Raw genomic sequence first — 17,660 nt, forward strand, 5'->3', positions numbered from 1 at the left:
TAAAGTATATTAATTAACATAATAAAGGTTGGTAGCTGTAAATACATCTCATGTGTATGATCCTGAATACAAGATATTTGACATGATGAATACCATATTTACTCTATTAGTAGCACATGCGCATATGAGAAGGACGTAAGTATGTCTATAGATAAAATAGGAACATTTTAATAACCCAGTATACAATTAATGTAGTTTTTGCTTTATTTGTACATTTTATTGAAGATGTGTTTCTAAAATCAAGCCACAGTAATTTGGGAACAAGGGAATAATATAAATGTTGTTTTTCCCAGGCACTGAATAAATGTAGCGTAACTACATTCTTTATAAATTGGTGAAGTCCTTATCAGAATGGTTACTCTCTATTGGTGAAAAATAAATATCATTTGTTTTTACACAAATTGAGAGGTCTGATTTGGCACAGCTTTTTATTTTATAATTTACAGATCAATACTGGTGAATTATAAATTATGATAATATCAACCTTACCAGGTTCACATTCCATCCTCTTGTCAAGTATATATTATAATTATTTTAACATATTACCTGATTGCGATTCCATCCTCTTGTCAAGTATATATTATAATCCAGAAATTCTGCTTTGCCTTGTTCCTTCATTTGTGTTTCTAAATATTGCAGTAAATCCGAAAACCATTCAAATGCATTGGTATCGGGACATATCCAGTAAAAATAAACTTTTTGTAGTTTAAGTTCAAAATCAGGATTCAAATACTTGTACCTGAAATAAGACAAAATACGTTGCAACACATTATATTAAAATTGATATTCAGGAATTCAGTCATCATTGCTTGACTGTTGCTAGACGCTATTGTGCTTGGTTACCATCTGAACAACAGTGTTGACAATGATGTGTTGTAATATTCTTAGACACACAAAAACAGAACTGTTGTAAGCAAACACTGCTTTAATTTCTTATATGGATTTTGTCTTGAACCATGCACTACAAATGGCACATGCCTGCATATCATTAATTACAGAATGAAGGTTAACGATAATGACGGTCATCAGTTGTCAGAAATAGTCTCAGGCAGGTATATTTTACAACATATCAGCTTTATACACGTTGATTGTGTATTATAGAAATGCAATAATTCAAAGTTTACAAAATGTCAAATTAAAATTAATAGAATAAAACAAAAAAAACATTTTCACTTATGATTCCCAACAAAATATAATTTGACATTGATACATACATCATTATTTGTAGACATTTCTGATGTCAACTTGTGCAAAATTATAAGGAAAGGAATGACTGGTTATAATACTGCTCGCCCACTTTCTATTTTGATATACACTGGTAGCAGCCAGAAATCTCAAAACTTATCTATTCATTGAGGAATAACTAGAATACAAGCTAGGAATGATTCCAGGTTGTACATAACACTTAAATGTGCTGCCAAACTGACCAGCATTTTTATTCAGTACTAAATGATGACTATCTTACCATATTGATTTCAATATTGAAGCAAATGGAGTGACTCCAATACCAGCTGCTATACACACACCCACATTATACTCAAATATATCAGTACTTGCTGTACCAAATGGACCATCTACTGACAAACTGTGCGAAACATGAAATTAAAATTTACTCAATGTTATTTTCCATAATAATTTATATTAATATCTCAGTTGACAATCTTGTTGCATACATGACAGCTTTGTGCTGTTTTCGTATTGTATATCAAACATACAAATTCAATTGATAACCTTTACTGCATTCATTGAATAAGAGACACATTTTCACATAATGCAACTCAAGGAAATTGTTTTATTCCTTGAATTGTATTAAAGGATATAAATACCAAGATATCTTCACCTAGGCAGATCTGCACTCATACAGACATTGAAGTAGGTAGGCCCACAGTCACTTTATTCACATGTAGGCAATTTCTCACCTAGATAGCCCCACACTCACCTAGGTAGCTCCAAATTCACCCAGGCATTGCCATACTTACCTAGGCATCTTCTCACTCACCAAGGCATCATCACACTCACCGAGGCATAATTGTCATATTCACCCAGACATTGCCACACTCATCAGAGCATCTTCACACTCACCCAGGTATCTTCACCTAGACATATCAACACGCACATAGGTAGCTCCACACCCGGGCATCTTCTCACTTACCTAGGCATCTTCTCACTTACCTAGGCATCTTCTCACTTACCTAGGCATCTTCCATGCTTCTTGGAATTCCAATTCATCAGCTCTGCATGCTTTAGCCAGAGCCTCTGTCCAATCACCAACTAGACGAATATGAACACTAAAATTGTCCTCTTCAGGTGCCTGTAACCACAATAATATGTTATATTGATATGCAAATGCACACAGTCATGCATAAAAGTAGAAACTCAAAACTGAACAATATCACTTCTAATAAAGAGTGGTGGTTATTTTGACCATATGTAAGAGGTGTACATAGGACTGCATATTACTATGATTTAATAAGCAACATTTTCAAGCAGTTTATGAGCAAATCCAAATTAAAAAATTAATTTAAAACTAAAATGAGTTTTTTTATAAAATGAATAGAATGGCAAATATCTTTAACAAACTATAGCTGCAACACTCTGAATGCAGCGAGTCTTTTGCCATTCCTGCTACAACACTATATATGCAGCAAGTCTGTTTCCCTCTACACTACAGCACTATGAATGCAGCAATCAAGTCTATAATTACCATCCCTGCTGCGGCACTATGAATGCAGCAAGTTCATTTCTCCTACACTACAGCGCTATGATTGCAGCAAGTTCATTTCTCCTACACTACAGCACTATGATTGCAGCAAGTTCATTTCTCCTACACTACAGCGCTATGATTGCAGCAAGTTCATTTCTCCTACACTACAGCGCTATGATTGCAGCAAGTTCATTTCTCCTACACTACAGCGCTATGATTGCAGCAAGTTCATTTCTCCTACACTACAGCGCTATGATTGCAGCAAGTTCATTTCTCCTACACTACAGCACTATGATTGCAGCAAGTTCATTTCTCCTACACTACAGCGCTATGAATGCAGCAAGTTCATTTCTCCTACACTACAGCACTATGAATGCAGCAAGTTCATTTCTCCTACACTACAGCGCTATGATTGCAGCAAGTTCATTTCTCCTACACTACAGCGCTATGAATGCAGCAAGTTCATTTCTCCTACACTACAGCACTATGATTGCAGCAAGTTCATTTCTCCTACACTACAGCGCTATGATTGCAGCAAGTTCATTTCTCCTACACTACAGCACTATGAATGCAGCAAGTTCATTTCTCCTACACTACAGCGCTATGAATGCAGCAAGTTCATTTCTCCTACACTACAGCGCTATGAATGCAGCAAGTTCATTTCTCCTACACTACAGCGCTATGAATGCAGCAAGTTCATTTCTCCTACACTACAGCACTATGAATGCAGCAAGTTCATTTCTCCTACACTACAGCGCTATGATTGCAGCAAGTTCATTTCTCCTACACTACAGCACTATGATTGCAGCAAGTTCATTTCTCCTACACTACAGCGCTATGATTGCAGCAAGTTCATTTCTCCTACACTACAGCACTATGAATGCAGCAAGTTCATTTCTCCTACACTACAGCGCTATGAATGCAGCAAGTTCATTTCTCCTACACTACAGCGCTATGATTGCAGCAAGTTCATTTCTCCTACACTACAGCACTATGATTGCAGCAAGTTCATTTCTCCTACACTACAGCGCTATGATTGCAGCAAGTTCATTTCTCCTACACTACAGCGCTATGATTGGAGCAAGTTCATTTCTCCTACACTACAGCACTATGATTGCAGCACGTTCATTTCTCCTACACTACAGCGCTATGAATGCAGCAAGTTCATTTCTCCTACACTACAGCACTATGATTGCAGCACGTTCATTTCTCCTACACTACAGCGCTATGAATGCAGCAAGTTCATTTCTCCTACACTACAGCGCTATGAATGCAGCAAGTTCATTTCTCCTACACTACAGCGCTATGATTGGAGCAAGTTCATTTCTCCTACACTACAGTGCTATGAATGCAGCAATCAAGTCTATAATTACCGTCACTGCTGCGGCACTATGATTGCAGCAAGTTCATTTCTCCTACACTACAGCACTATGATTGCAGCAAGTTCATTTCTCCTACACTACAGCGCTATGATTGCAGCAAGTTCATTTCTCCTACACTACAGCGCTATGAATGCAGCAAGTTCATTTCTCCTACACTACAGCGCTATGATTGGAGCAAGTTCATTTCTCCTACACTACAGCGCTATGATTGGAGCAAGTTCATTTCTCCTACACTACAGTGCTATGAATGCAGCAAGTTCATTTCTCCTACACTGCAGCGCTATGAATGCAGCAAGTTCATTTCTCCTACACTACAGCGCTATGATTGCAGCAAGTTCATTTCTCCTACACTACAGCGCTATGATTGCAGCAAGTTCATTTCTCCTACACTACAGCACTATGATTGCAGCAAGTTCATTTCTCCTACACTACAGCACTATGATTGCAGCAAGTTCATTTCTCCTACACTACAGCACTATGATTGCAGCAAGTTCATTTCTCCTACACTACAGCGCTATGATTGCAGCACGTTCATTTCTCCTACACTACAGCACTATGATTGCAGCAAGTTCATTTCTCCTACACTACAGCACTATGATTGCAGCAAGTTCATTTCTCCTACACTACAGCGCTATGATTGCAGCAAGTTCATTTCTCCTACACTACAGCACTATGATTGCAGCAAGTTCATTTCTCCTACACTACAGCACTATGATTGCAGCAAGTTCATTTCTCCTACACTACAGCACTATGATTGCAGCAAGTTCATTTCTCCTACACTACAGCGCTATGATTGCAGCAAGTTCATTTCTCCTACACTACAGCGCTATGATTGCAGCAAGTTCATTTCTCCTACACTACAGCACTATGATTGCAGCAAGTTCATTTCTCCTACACTACAGCACTATGAATGCAGCAAGTTCATTTCTCCTACACTACAGCGCTATGATTGCAGCAAGTTCATTTCTCCTACACTACAGCGCTATGATTGCAGCACGTTCATTTCTCCTACACTACAGCACTATGATTGCAGCAAGTTCATTTCTCCTACACTACAGCGCTATGATTGCAGCAAGTTCATTTCTCCTACACTACAGCGCTATGATTGCAGCAAGTTCATTTCTCCTACACTACAGCGCTATGATTGGAGCAAGTTCATTTCTCCTACACTACAGCGCTATGATTGCAGCAAGTTCATTTCTCCTACACTACAGCGCTATGATTGCAGCAAGTTCATTTCTCCTACACTACAGCGCTATGATTGCAGCACGTTCATTTCTCCTACACTACAGCACTATGATTGCAGCAAGTTCATTTCTCCTACACTACAGCACTATGATTGCAGCAAGTTCATTTCTCCTACACTACAGCGCTATGATTGCAGCAAGTTCATTTCTCCTACACTACAGCACTATGATTGCAGCAAGTTCATTTCTCCTACACTACAGCACTATGATTGCAGCAAGTTCATTTCTCCTACACTACAGCACTATGAATGCAGCAAGTTCATTTCTCCTACACTACAGCACTATGATTGCAGCAAGTTCATTTCTCCTACACTACAGCACTATGATTGCAGCAAGTTAATTTCTCCTACACTACAGCGCTATGATTGCAGCAAGTTCATTTCTCCTACACTACAGCACTATGATTGCAGCAAGTTCATTTCTCCTACACTACAGCACTATGATTGCAGCAAGTTCATTTCTCCTACACTACAGCACTATGAATGCAGCAAGTTCATTTCTCCTACACTACAGCGCTATGATTGCAGCAAGTTCATTTCTCCTACACTACAGCGCTATGATTGCAGCACGTTCATTTCTCCTACACTACAGCACTATGATTGCAGCAAGTTCATTTCTCCTACACTACAGCGCTATGGTTGCAGCACGTTCATTTCCCCTACACTACAGCACTATGATTGCAGCAAGTTCATTTCTCCTACACTACAGCGCTATGATTGCAGCAAGTTCATTTCTCCTACACTACAGCGCTATGATTGCAGCAAGTTCATTTCTCCTACACTACAACGCTATGATTGCAGCAAGTTCATTTCTCCTACACTACAGCGCTATGATTGCAGCAAGTTCATTTCTCCTACACTACAGCACTATGATTGCAGCAAGTTCATTTCTCCTACACTACAGCGCTATGATTGCAGCAAGTTCATTTCTCCTACACTACAGCGCTATGATTGCAGCAAGTTCATTTCTCCTACACTACAGCGCTATGATTGGAGCAAGTTCATTTCTCCTACACTACAGCGCTGATTGGAGCAAGTTCATTTCTCCTACACTACAGCGCTATGATTGCAGCAAGTTCATTTCTCCTACACTACAGCGCTATGATTGCAGCAAGTTCATTTCTCCTACACTACAGCGCTATGATTGCAGCACGTTCATTTCTCCTACACCACAGCACTATGATTGCAGCAAGTTCATTTCTCCTACACTACAGCACTATGATTGCAGCAAGTTCATTTCTCCTACACTACAGCGCTATGATTGCAGCAAGTTCATTTCTCCTACACTACAGCACTATGATTGCAGCAAGTTCATTTCTCCTACACTACAGCACTATGATTGCAGCAAGTTCATTTCTCCTACACTACAGCACTATGAATGCAGCAAGTTCATTTCTCCTACACTACAGCACTATGATTGCAGCAAGTTCATTTCTCCTACACTACAGCACTATGATTGCAGCAAGTTCATTTCTCCTACACTACAGCGCTATGATTGCAGCAGGTTCATTTCTCCTACACTACAGCACTATGAATGCAGCAAGTTCATTTCTCCTACACTACAGCACTATGATTGCAGCAAGTTCATTTCTCCTACACTACAGCACTATGAATGCAGCAAGTTCATTTCTCCTACACTACAGCACTATGAATGCAGCAAGTTCATTTCTCCTACACTACAGCGCTATGATTGCAGCAAGTTCATTTCTCCTACACTACAGCGCTATGATTGCAGCAAGTTCATTTCTCCTACACTACAGCGCTATGATTGCAGCACGTTCATTTCTCCTACACTACAGCACTATGATTGCAGCAAGTTCATTTCTCCTACACTACAGCGCTGATTGCAGCAAGTTCATTTCTCCTACACTACAGCACTATGATTGCAGCAAGTTCATTTCTCCTACACTACAGCGCTATGATTGCAGCACGTTCATTTCTCCTACACTACAGCACTATGATTGCAGCAAGTTCATTTCTCCTACACTACAGCGCTATGATTGCAGCAAGTTCATTTCTCCTACACTACAGCGCTATGATTGCAGCAAGTTCATTTCTCCTACACTACAGCGCTATGATTGCAGCAAGTTCATTTCTCCTACACTACAGCGCTATGATTGCAGCAAGTTCATTTCTCCTACACTACAGCACTATGATTGCAGCAAGTTCATTTCTCCTACACTACAGCGCTATGATTGCAGCAAGTTCATTTCTCCTACACTACAGCGCTATGATTGCAGCAAGTTCATTTCTCCTACACTACAGCGCTATGATTGCAGCAAGTTCATTTCTCCTACACTACAGCACTATGATTGCAGCAAGTTCATTTCTCCTACACTACAGCACTATGATTGCAGCACGTTCATTTCTCCTACACTACAGCGCTATGAATGCAGCAAGTTCATTTCTCCTACACTACAGCGCTATGAATGCAGCAAGTTCATTTCTCCTACACTACAGCGCTATGATTGGAGCAAGTTCATTTCTCCTACACTACAGTGCTATGAATGCAGCAATCAAGTCTATAATTACCGTCACTGCTGCGGCACTATGATTGCAGCAAGTTCATTTCTCCTACACTACAGCACTATGATTGCAGCAAGTTCATTTCTCCTACACTACAGCGCTATGAATGCAGCAAGTTCATTTCTCCTACACTACAGCGCTATGATTGCAGCAAGTTCATTTCTCCTACACTACAGCGCTATGATTGGAGCAAGTTCATTTCTCCTACACTACAGTGCTATGAATGCAGCAAGTTCATTTCTCCTACACTACAGCGCTATGAATGCAGCAAGTTCATTTCTCCTACACTACAGCGCTATGATTGCAGCAAGTTCATTTCTCCTACACTACAGCGCTATGATTGCAGCAAGTTCATTTCTCCTACACTACAGCACTATGATTGCAGCAAGTTCATTTCTCCTACACTACAGCACTATGATTGCAGCAAGTTCATTTCTCCTACACTACAGCACTATGATTGCAGCAAGTTCATTTCTCCTACACTACAGCGCTATGATTGCAGCACGTTCATTTCTCCTACACTACAGCACTATGATTGCAGCAAGTTCATTTCTCCTACACTACAGCACTATGATTGCAGCAAGTTCATTTCTCCTACACTACAGCGCTATGATTGCAGCAAGTTCATTTCTCCTACACTACAGCACTATGATTGCAGCAAGTTCATTTCTCCTACACTACAGCACTATGATTGCAGCAAGTTCATTTCTCCTACACTACAGCACTATGATTGCAGCAAGTTCATTTCTCCTACACTACAGCGCTATGATTGCAGCAAGTTCATTTCTCCTACACTACAGCACTATGATTGCAGCAAGTTCATTTCTCCTACACTACAGCACTATGATTGCAGCAAGTTCATTTCTCCTACACTACAGCACTATGAATGCAGCAAGTTCATTTCTCCTACACTACAGCGCTATGATTGCAGCAAGTTCATTTCTCCTACACTACAGCGCTATGATTGCAGCACGTTCATTTCTCCTACACTACAGCACTATGATTGCAGCAAGTTCATTTCTCCTACACTACAGCGCTATGATTGCAGCAAGTTCATTTCTCCTACACTACAGCGCTATGATTGCAGCAAGTTCATTTCTCCTACACTACAGCGCTATGATTGGAGCAAGTTCATTTCTCCTACACTACAGCGCTATGATTGCAGCAAGTTCATTTCTCCTACACTACAGCGCTATGATTGCAGCAAGTTCATTTCTCCTACACTACAGCGCTATGATTGCAGCACGTTCATTTCTCCTACACTACAGCACTATGATTGCAGCAAGTTCATTTCTCCTACACTACAGCACTATGATTGCAGCAAGTTCATTTCTCCTACACTACAGCGCTATGATTGCAGCAAGTTCATTTCTCCTACACTACAGCACTATGATTGCAGCAAGTTCATTTCTCCTACACTACAGCACTATGATTGCAGCAAGTTCATTTCTCCTACACTACAGCACTATGAATGCAGCAAGTTCATTTCTCCTACACTACAGCACTATGATTGCAGCAAGTTCATTTCTCCTACACTACAGCACTATGATTGCAGCAAGTTAATTTCTCCTACACTACAGCGCTATGATTGCAGCAAGTTCATTTCTCCTACACTACAGCACTATGATTGCAGCAAGTTCATTTCTCCTACACTACAGCACTATGATTGCAGCAAGTTCATTTCTCCTACACTACAGCACTATGAATGCAGCAAGTTCATCTCTCCTACACTACAGCGCTATGATTGCAGCAAGTTCATTTCTCCTACACTACAGCGCTATGATTGCAGCACGTTCATTTCTCCTACACTACAGCACTATGATTGCAGCAAGTTCATTTCTCCTACACTACAGCGCTATGGTTGCAGCACGTTCATTTCCCCTACACTACAGCACTATGATTGCAGCAAGTTCATTTCTCCTACACTACAGCGCTATGATTGCAGCAAGTTCATTTCTCCTACACTACAGCGCTATGATTGCAGCAAGTTCATTTCTCCTACACTACAGCGCTATGATTGCAGCAAGTTCATTTCTCCTACACTACAGCGCTATGATTGCAGCAAGTTCATTTCTCCTACACTACAGCACTATGATTGCAGCAAGTTCATTTCTCCTACACTACAGCGCTATGATTGCAGCAAGTTCATTTCTCCTACACTACAGCGCTATGATTGGAGCAAGTTCATTTCTCCTACACTACAGCGCTATGAATGCAGCAAGTTCATTTCTCCTACACTACAGCGCTATGATTGGAGCAAGTTCATTTCTCCTACACTACAGCGCTATGATTGCAGCAAGTTCATTTCTCCTACACTACAGCGCTATGATTGCAGCAAGTTCATTTCTCCTACACTACAGCGCTATGATTGCAGCACGTTCATTTCTCCTACACCACAGCACTATGATTGCAGCAAGTTCATTTCTCCTACACTACAGCACTATGATTGCAGCAAGTTCATTTCTCCTACACTACAGCGCTATGATTGCAGCAAGTTCATTTCTCCTACACTACAGCACTATGATTGCAGCAAGTTCATTTCTCCTACACTACAGCACTATGATTGCAGCAAGTTCATTTCTCCTACACTACAGCACTATGAATGCAGCAAGTTCATTTCTCCTACACTACAGCACTATGATTGCAGCAAGTTCATTTCTCCTACACTACAGCACTATGATTGCAGCAAGTTCATTTCTCCTACACTACAGCGCTATGATTGCAGCAGGTTCATTTCTCCTACACTACAGCACTATGAATGCAGCAAGTTCATTTCTCCTACACTACAGCACTATGATTGCAGCAAGTTCATTTCTCCTACACTACAGCACTATGAATGCAGCAAGTTCATTTCTCCTACACTACAGCACTATGAATGCAGCAAGTTCATTTCTCCTACACTACAGCGCTATGATTGCAGCAAGTTCATTTCTCCTACACTACAGCGCTATGATTGCAGCAAGTTCATTTCTCCTACACTACAGCGCTATGATTGCAGCACGTTCATTTCTCCTACACTACAGCACTATGATTGCAGCAAGTTCATTTCTCCTACACTACAGCGCTGATTGCAGCAAGTTCATTTCTCCTACACTACAGCACTATGATTGCAGCAAGTTCATTTCTCCTACACTACAGCGCTATGATTGCAGCACGTTCATTTCTCCTACACTACAGCACTATGATTGCAGCAAGTTCATTTCTCCTACACTACAGCGCTATGATTGCAGCAAGTTCATTTCTCCTACACTACAGCGCTATGATTGCAGCAAGTTCATTTCTCCTACACTACAGCGCTATGATTGCAGCAAGTTCATTTCTCCTACACTACAGCGCTATGATTGCAGCAAGTTCATTTCTCCTACACTACAGCACTATGATTGCAGCAAGTTCATTTCTCCTACACTACAGCGCTATGATTGCAGCAAGTTCATTTCTCCTACACTACAGCGCTATGATTGCAGCAAGTTCATTTCTCCTACACTACAGCGCTATGATTGCAGCAAGTTCATTTCTCCTACACTACAGCACTATGATTGCAGCAAGTTCATTTCTCCAACACTACAGCGCTATGAATGCAGCAAGTTCATTTCTCCTACACTACAGCGCTATGATTGCAGCAAGTTCATTTCTCCTACACTACAGCGCTATGATTGCAGCAAGTTCATTTCTCCTACACTACAGCGCTATGATTGCAGCAAGTTCATTTCTCCTACACTACAGCGCTATGATTGCAGCAAGTTCATTTCTCCTACACTACAGCGCTATGATTGCAGCAAGTTCATTTCTCCTACACTACAGCACTATGATTGCAGCAAGTTCATTTCTCCTACACTACAGCGCTATGATTGCAGCAAGTTCATTTCTCCTACACTACAGCGCTATGAATGCAGCAAGTTCATTTCTCCTACACTACAGCGCTATGATTGCAGCAAGTTCATTTCTCCTACACTACAGCGCTATGATTGCAGCAAGTTCATTTCTCCTACACTACAGCGCTATGATTGCAGCAAGTTCATTTCTCCTACACTACAGCGCTATGATTGCAGCAAGTTCATTTCTCCTACACTACAGCACTATGATTGCAGCAAGTTCATTTCTCCTACACTACAGCGCTATGATTGCAGCAAGTTCATTTCTCCTACACTACAGCGCTATGATTGGAGCAAGTTCATTTCTCCTACACTACAGCACTATGATTGCAGCAAGTTCATTTCTCCTACACTACAGCACTATGATTGCAGCAAGTTCATTTCTCCTACACTACAGCGCTATGATTGCAGCAAGTTCATTTCTCCTACACTACAGCGCTATGATTGCAGCACGTTCATTTCTCCTACACTACAGCACTATGATTGCAGCAAGTTCATTTCTCCTACACTACAGCGCTATGATTGGAGCAAGTTCATTTCTCCTACACTACAGTGCTATGATTGCAGCAAGTTCATTTCTCCTACACTACAGCACTATGATTGCAGCAAGTTCATTTCTCCTACACTACAGCACTATGATTGCAGCAAGTTCATTTCTCCTACACTACAGCACTATGATTGCAGCAAGTTCATTTCTCCTACACTACAGCGCTATGATTGGAGCAAGTTCATTTCTCCTACACTATAGCGCTATGATTGCAGCAAGTTCATTTCTCCTACACTACAGCGCTATGATTGCAGCAAGTTCATTTCTCCTACACTACAGCACTATGATTGCAGCAAGTTCATTTCTCCTACACTACAGCGCTATGATTGCAGCAAGTTCATTTCTCCTACACTACAGCACTATGATTGCAGCAAGTTCATTTCTCCTACACTACAGCACTATGATTGCAGCAAGTTCATTTCTCCTACACTACAGCGCTATGATTGCAGCAAGTTCATTTCTCCTACACTACAGCGCTATGATTGCAGCAAGTTCATTTCTCCTACACTACAGCGCTATGATTGGAGCAAGTTCATTTCTCCTACACTACAGCACTATGATTGCAGCAAGTTCATTTCTCCTACACTACAGCACTATGAATGCAGCAAGTTCATTTCTCCTACACTACAGCGCTATGAATGCAGCAAGTTCATTTCTCCTACACTACAGCGCTATGATTGCAGCAAGTTCATTTCTCCTACACTACAGCGCTATGATTGCAGCAAGTTCATTTCTCCTACACTACAGCTCTATGATTGCAGCAAGTTCATTTCTCCTACACTACAGCACTATGATTGCAGCAAGTTCATTTCTCCTACACTACAGCGCTATGATTGCAGCACGTTCATTTCTCCTACACTACAGCACTATGATTGCAGCAAGTTCATTTCTCCTACACTACAGCACTATGATTGCAGCAAGTTCATTTCTCCTACACTACAGCGCTATGATTGCAGCAAGTTCATTTCTCCTACACTACAGCGCTATGATTGCAGCAAGTTCATTTCTCCTACACTACAGCACTATGATTGCAGCAAGTTCATTTCTCCTACACTACAGCGCTATGATTGCAGCAAGTTCATTTCTCCTACACTACAGCGCTATGATTGCAGCAAGTTCATTTCTCCTACACTACAGCGCTATGATTGCAGCAAGTTCATTTCTCCTACACTACAGCACTATGATTGCAGCAATCAAGTCTATAATTACCGTCCCTGCTACAGCACTATAAATGCATCAAGATTATGTAATAAGGCTTATTTTCATAAAATGATCAGATTCAACTTACAGATGTGAGAGTAAATGGATGCCATTCTAATCTTGATATCTTAGAACATTGTAAAAACACATATTGTCCTGGAAACATCTCAAATCCTTTTTTCTTCAACTGTAATTCTATCACTTTAGATGGATGCTTCACAACCTGTTAACGAATTGCATACCATTATAATAACCATAGGATGAATGTATACTGAGTAGAACAATAATTAAGAAAAAATAAATTTCAATTTCTACACGTTGCAATTAATGATGAAACCTAAGCACATACTTGTTCTTTTTTGGCAAATTTACGACTCTTAGAAATATATAATATCAGAAATAGGTACATGTCTCAGGTGAATGAATTAATTAATAAAGGAAGAATAAATGAATGATTGGAAGAACAAATGAACAAACAAACAAGTAATACATTTTATGGAAATACAGTTCACTAATGAACGAATTAAAAATAGAAATGACAATGAAGCATAGTCCCTACCTTAGTAATGTAAACATTCTGACAACTCCTAACAAATCTGATAACTCTCTCTACAAGGTACAGAAACATTGGACCAATCACCCATAACCATGTCTAGGATTACAAACAATATTTTTCACTAAAATTATCATATTGACATACCAACTAATACACCATGCTTTTGTGGAAATTAAAATAATAAAAATAATAAAATAAAAAATAAAAACTTACTACTGGTGAACTACCAGCAAACTGTGGTTCTGGGCAGTCTCTTGACACTCCCCACATCTCTGTTTGATTATGGCAGACTTTGGGGTCATGTTCAGCTAGGTTAGTTTGAAATTTAACAATACCTCTGAAAAATAGTAGGGTTAGAAATACAAATATGTGCATGTACTATGTTTCCTGTGATGCCCTCACTAGTAGAACAATGTAGTATGTATACATTTCTTGTTGTATCTGATTGGAAGAGGCTTAGGAACAAAACACTGTCACAAGCAATGTCACAAGGATTAATTGAATTTCTGATACAACATGTTTGGGTGAAATGCTCTATGAAATGAACATCCTCAAAGCAATTATTTATGGTTGCTATGTGCCAGTAGTAGTAACATAAAATAATCTTAATTCCCTGATCACAGGTGTATAATCTTTATACTGCCTGGTTACAGGTGCATAATCTTAATAATTGCCTGATCACAGGTGTATAATCTTTATACTGCCTGGTTAAAGGTGTATATTCTTAATAATTGCCTGATCACAGGTGTATAATCTTTATACTGCCTGGTTACAGGTGTATAATCTTTATACTGCCTGATCACAGGTGTATAATCTTTATATTACCTGGTTACAGGTGTATAATCTTTATATTACCTGGTTACAGGTGTATAATCTTAATAATTGCCTGATCACAGGTGTATAATCTTTATACTGCCTGGTTAAAGGTGTATAATCTTAATAATTGCCTGATCACATGTGTATAATCTTTATACTGCCTGGTTACAGGTGTATAAGCTTATATTGACTAGCTGCAGGTGAACCTTATATTACTTATATGCAAGTCAATATACTTACTGTATTCCATGTGGAAGCAGTCCAATAAAGAAAATAATGAACAAATGATGAGTAAACCAAAATACTTCAAAATACGACCTCCTAATAAACAACATAAACATGAGTGAGCAGTTATCAGTATGAATTGCACCTAATATGGAGGGGGGTGCCAAATATTGCACACCTGATGATCGTTTGCCACTGTTTTTATTTGTTGCCTATTATTAATAAATTTTAAAACTTCACAGACTGTTGAAGGCTTTTAATGTACAAGAGTACTAAACATGTAAAATACATTCATAACTTGCATAGAACTGTATTGACAGTGAGAATAAAACATGAGAATTGTCTTTATAGCACAATTCATTAGATTATGTCGTCTCTTACTAGTACTCTCGTTATATTACATACCGGTATTTGTCTAAATTATACAAAGAGGGTTTGACTTGCTGCCAGCCCCCAAGAATAATGGTATCACCCATCAGGTGTACAGCACTCCAAGGATTGTGCATAATATTTAATTTTCCAGCAGAAGGCACTAGCTAGAAAATTCAGTGATGCCAAAGTCAGTTTTTTAGTTAACAATTTTATTAAGTGTTAGGGGATCTGTGTAGCTGTGTCTACAATGTTTGGTGAAATCTCGTTCGTTTGCATTTCTTTGTTGTTCATTTCCAGTCCAGCATCTGGATGTCATGCATGTGTTCCTGAGCATTTCACCCATTGTGATGTCTGCATCTGTTAGAATTCTAATACCTGGGAACGGCTTAGTCTTTTCCAAGAAACGATACAAAACCCTAACCTGCAATTTTTGTCATTGGCATAATAATATCTGAGAAAATTTCACACTTTGAAACACAATATGAATAGCGCCATCAGTGTTCAACAATTCCAAAATGGCTGTCACGTCATGTCAGCACAAAATTTAAGGTTAGGGTTAGGGTTTTGTTTCGTTTCATGGAAAAGACTAAGCCCCTGGAAACTTGTTTTCTGAGATTGTTGGCTGAAGATAAACTCGCCAGGAGTCTGAAAGAACATTCATCTGTTATTGATGGTTACTCAAGTAATACCACTCATGACTCAATCGAGAGACTCGTCACTGATATTATCAGAGTTATACAGCACTTTGTGTGGTTTTTGCACAAAGAATGTTAATATCACAAGTTAAAATTGTGCAGTTTGTTGTTAAGTATTTTTTATCTTGTTGCTCAAAACCTGTGTTGTACGTAGTTTTTATTCTGTAAGCATGCCTGACTGGAATCAAAAGATGTCTAACATCTCAGTGACCTAGTTACAATAGAGTTACAATAGAGTTACAATAGAGTTACAACAGAGTTACAACAAAGTTACAACAAAGTTACAACAAAGTTACAACAGAGTTACAATAGAGTTACAACAGAGTTACTACAGAGTTACAATAGAGTTACAACAGAGTTACAATAGAGTTACAACAAAGTTACAACAAAGTTACAACAGAGTTACAATAGAGTTACAACAGAGTTACAACAAAGTTACAATAGAGTTACAACAAAGTTACAACAAAGTTACAACAGAGTTACAACAGAGTTACAACAGAGTTACAACAGAGTTACAACAGAATTACAACAGAGTTACAATAGAGTTACAACAAAGTTACAACAGAGTTACAGCAGAGTTACAGCAGAGTTACAACAGAGTTACAATAGAGTTACAAAATAATTACAACAGAGTTACAATAGAGTTACAATAGAGTTACAACAGAGTTACAATAGAGTTACAACAGAGTTACAACAAAGTTACAACAAAGTTACAACAGAGTTACAACAAAATTACAACATAGTTACAACAGAATTACAACAGAGTAACAATAGAGTTACAACAGAATTACAACAGAATTACAACAGAATTACAACAGAGTTACAACAGAATTACAACAGAGTTACAACAAAGTTACAACAAAGTTACAACAGAGTTACAACAGAGTTACAACAGAGTTACAACAGAGTTACAGCAGAGTTACAAGAGAGTTACAATAGAGTTACAACAGAATTACAACAGAGTTACAATAGAGTTACAATAGAGTTACAACAGAGTTACAACAAAGTTACAACAAAGTTACAACAGAGTTACAACAGAGTTACAACAGAATTACAACAGAGTTACAATAGAGTTACAACAGAATTACAACAGAGTTACAATAGAGTTACAATAGAGTTACAATAGAGTTACAACAGAGTTACAACAGAGTTACAATAGAGTTACAATAGAGTTACAATAGAGTTACAACAGAGTTACAACAGAGTTACAACAGAATTACAATAGAGTTACAACAGAATTACAACAGAGTTACAATAGAGTTACAATAGAGTTACAATAGAGTTACAATAGAGTTACAACAGAGTTACAATAGAGTTACAACAGAGTTACAATAGAGTTACAATAAAGTTACAATAGAGTTACAACAGAGTTACAACAGAGTTACAACAGAATTACAATAGAGTTACAACAGAATTACAACAGAGTTACAATAGAGTTACAACAGAATTACAACAGAGTTACAATAGAGTTACAACAGAGTTACAACAGAGTTACAACAGAGTTACAATAGAGTTACAA

General features: G+C 39.0%; 1 protein-coding gene across 1 annotated transcript in view; it reads right to left on the minus strand.

Moving 5' to 3' along the window:
- The window catches only part of LOC102809132 (NADPH oxidase 2-like), a 41,696-nt gene that overhangs the window by 2,814 nt on the left and 21,222 nt on the right, over window positions 1-17,660 (minus strand). The window contains exons 6-12 of the mRNA XM_085505561.1: window positions 15,090-15,170; window positions 14,247-14,370; window positions 14,037-14,129; window positions 13,566-13,700; window positions 2,193-2,311; window positions 1,466-1,585; window positions 547-739 (exon numbers count right to left, since the gene is read on the minus strand). Of these exons, the coding sequence (XP_085361687.1) occupies window positions 547-739; window positions 1,466-1,585; window positions 2,193-2,311; window positions 13,566-13,700; window positions 14,037-14,129; window positions 14,247-14,370; window positions 15,090-15,170 (865 nt within the window). The remainder of the gene's footprint in view (window positions 1-546; window positions 740-1,465; window positions 1,586-2,192; window positions 2,312-13,565; window positions 13,701-14,036; window positions 14,130-14,246; window positions 14,371-15,089; window positions 15,171-17,660) is intronic.

Source organism: Saccoglossus kowalevskii, chromosome 11 (assembly GCF_978046115.1).
Source record: "Saccoglossus kowalevskii chromosome 11, keSacKowa6.1, whole genome shotgun sequence".
In the NCBI taxonomy this organism is placed as follows: Eukaryota; Metazoa; Hemichordata; class Enteropneusta; family Harrimaniidae; genus Saccoglossus; species Saccoglossus kowalevskii.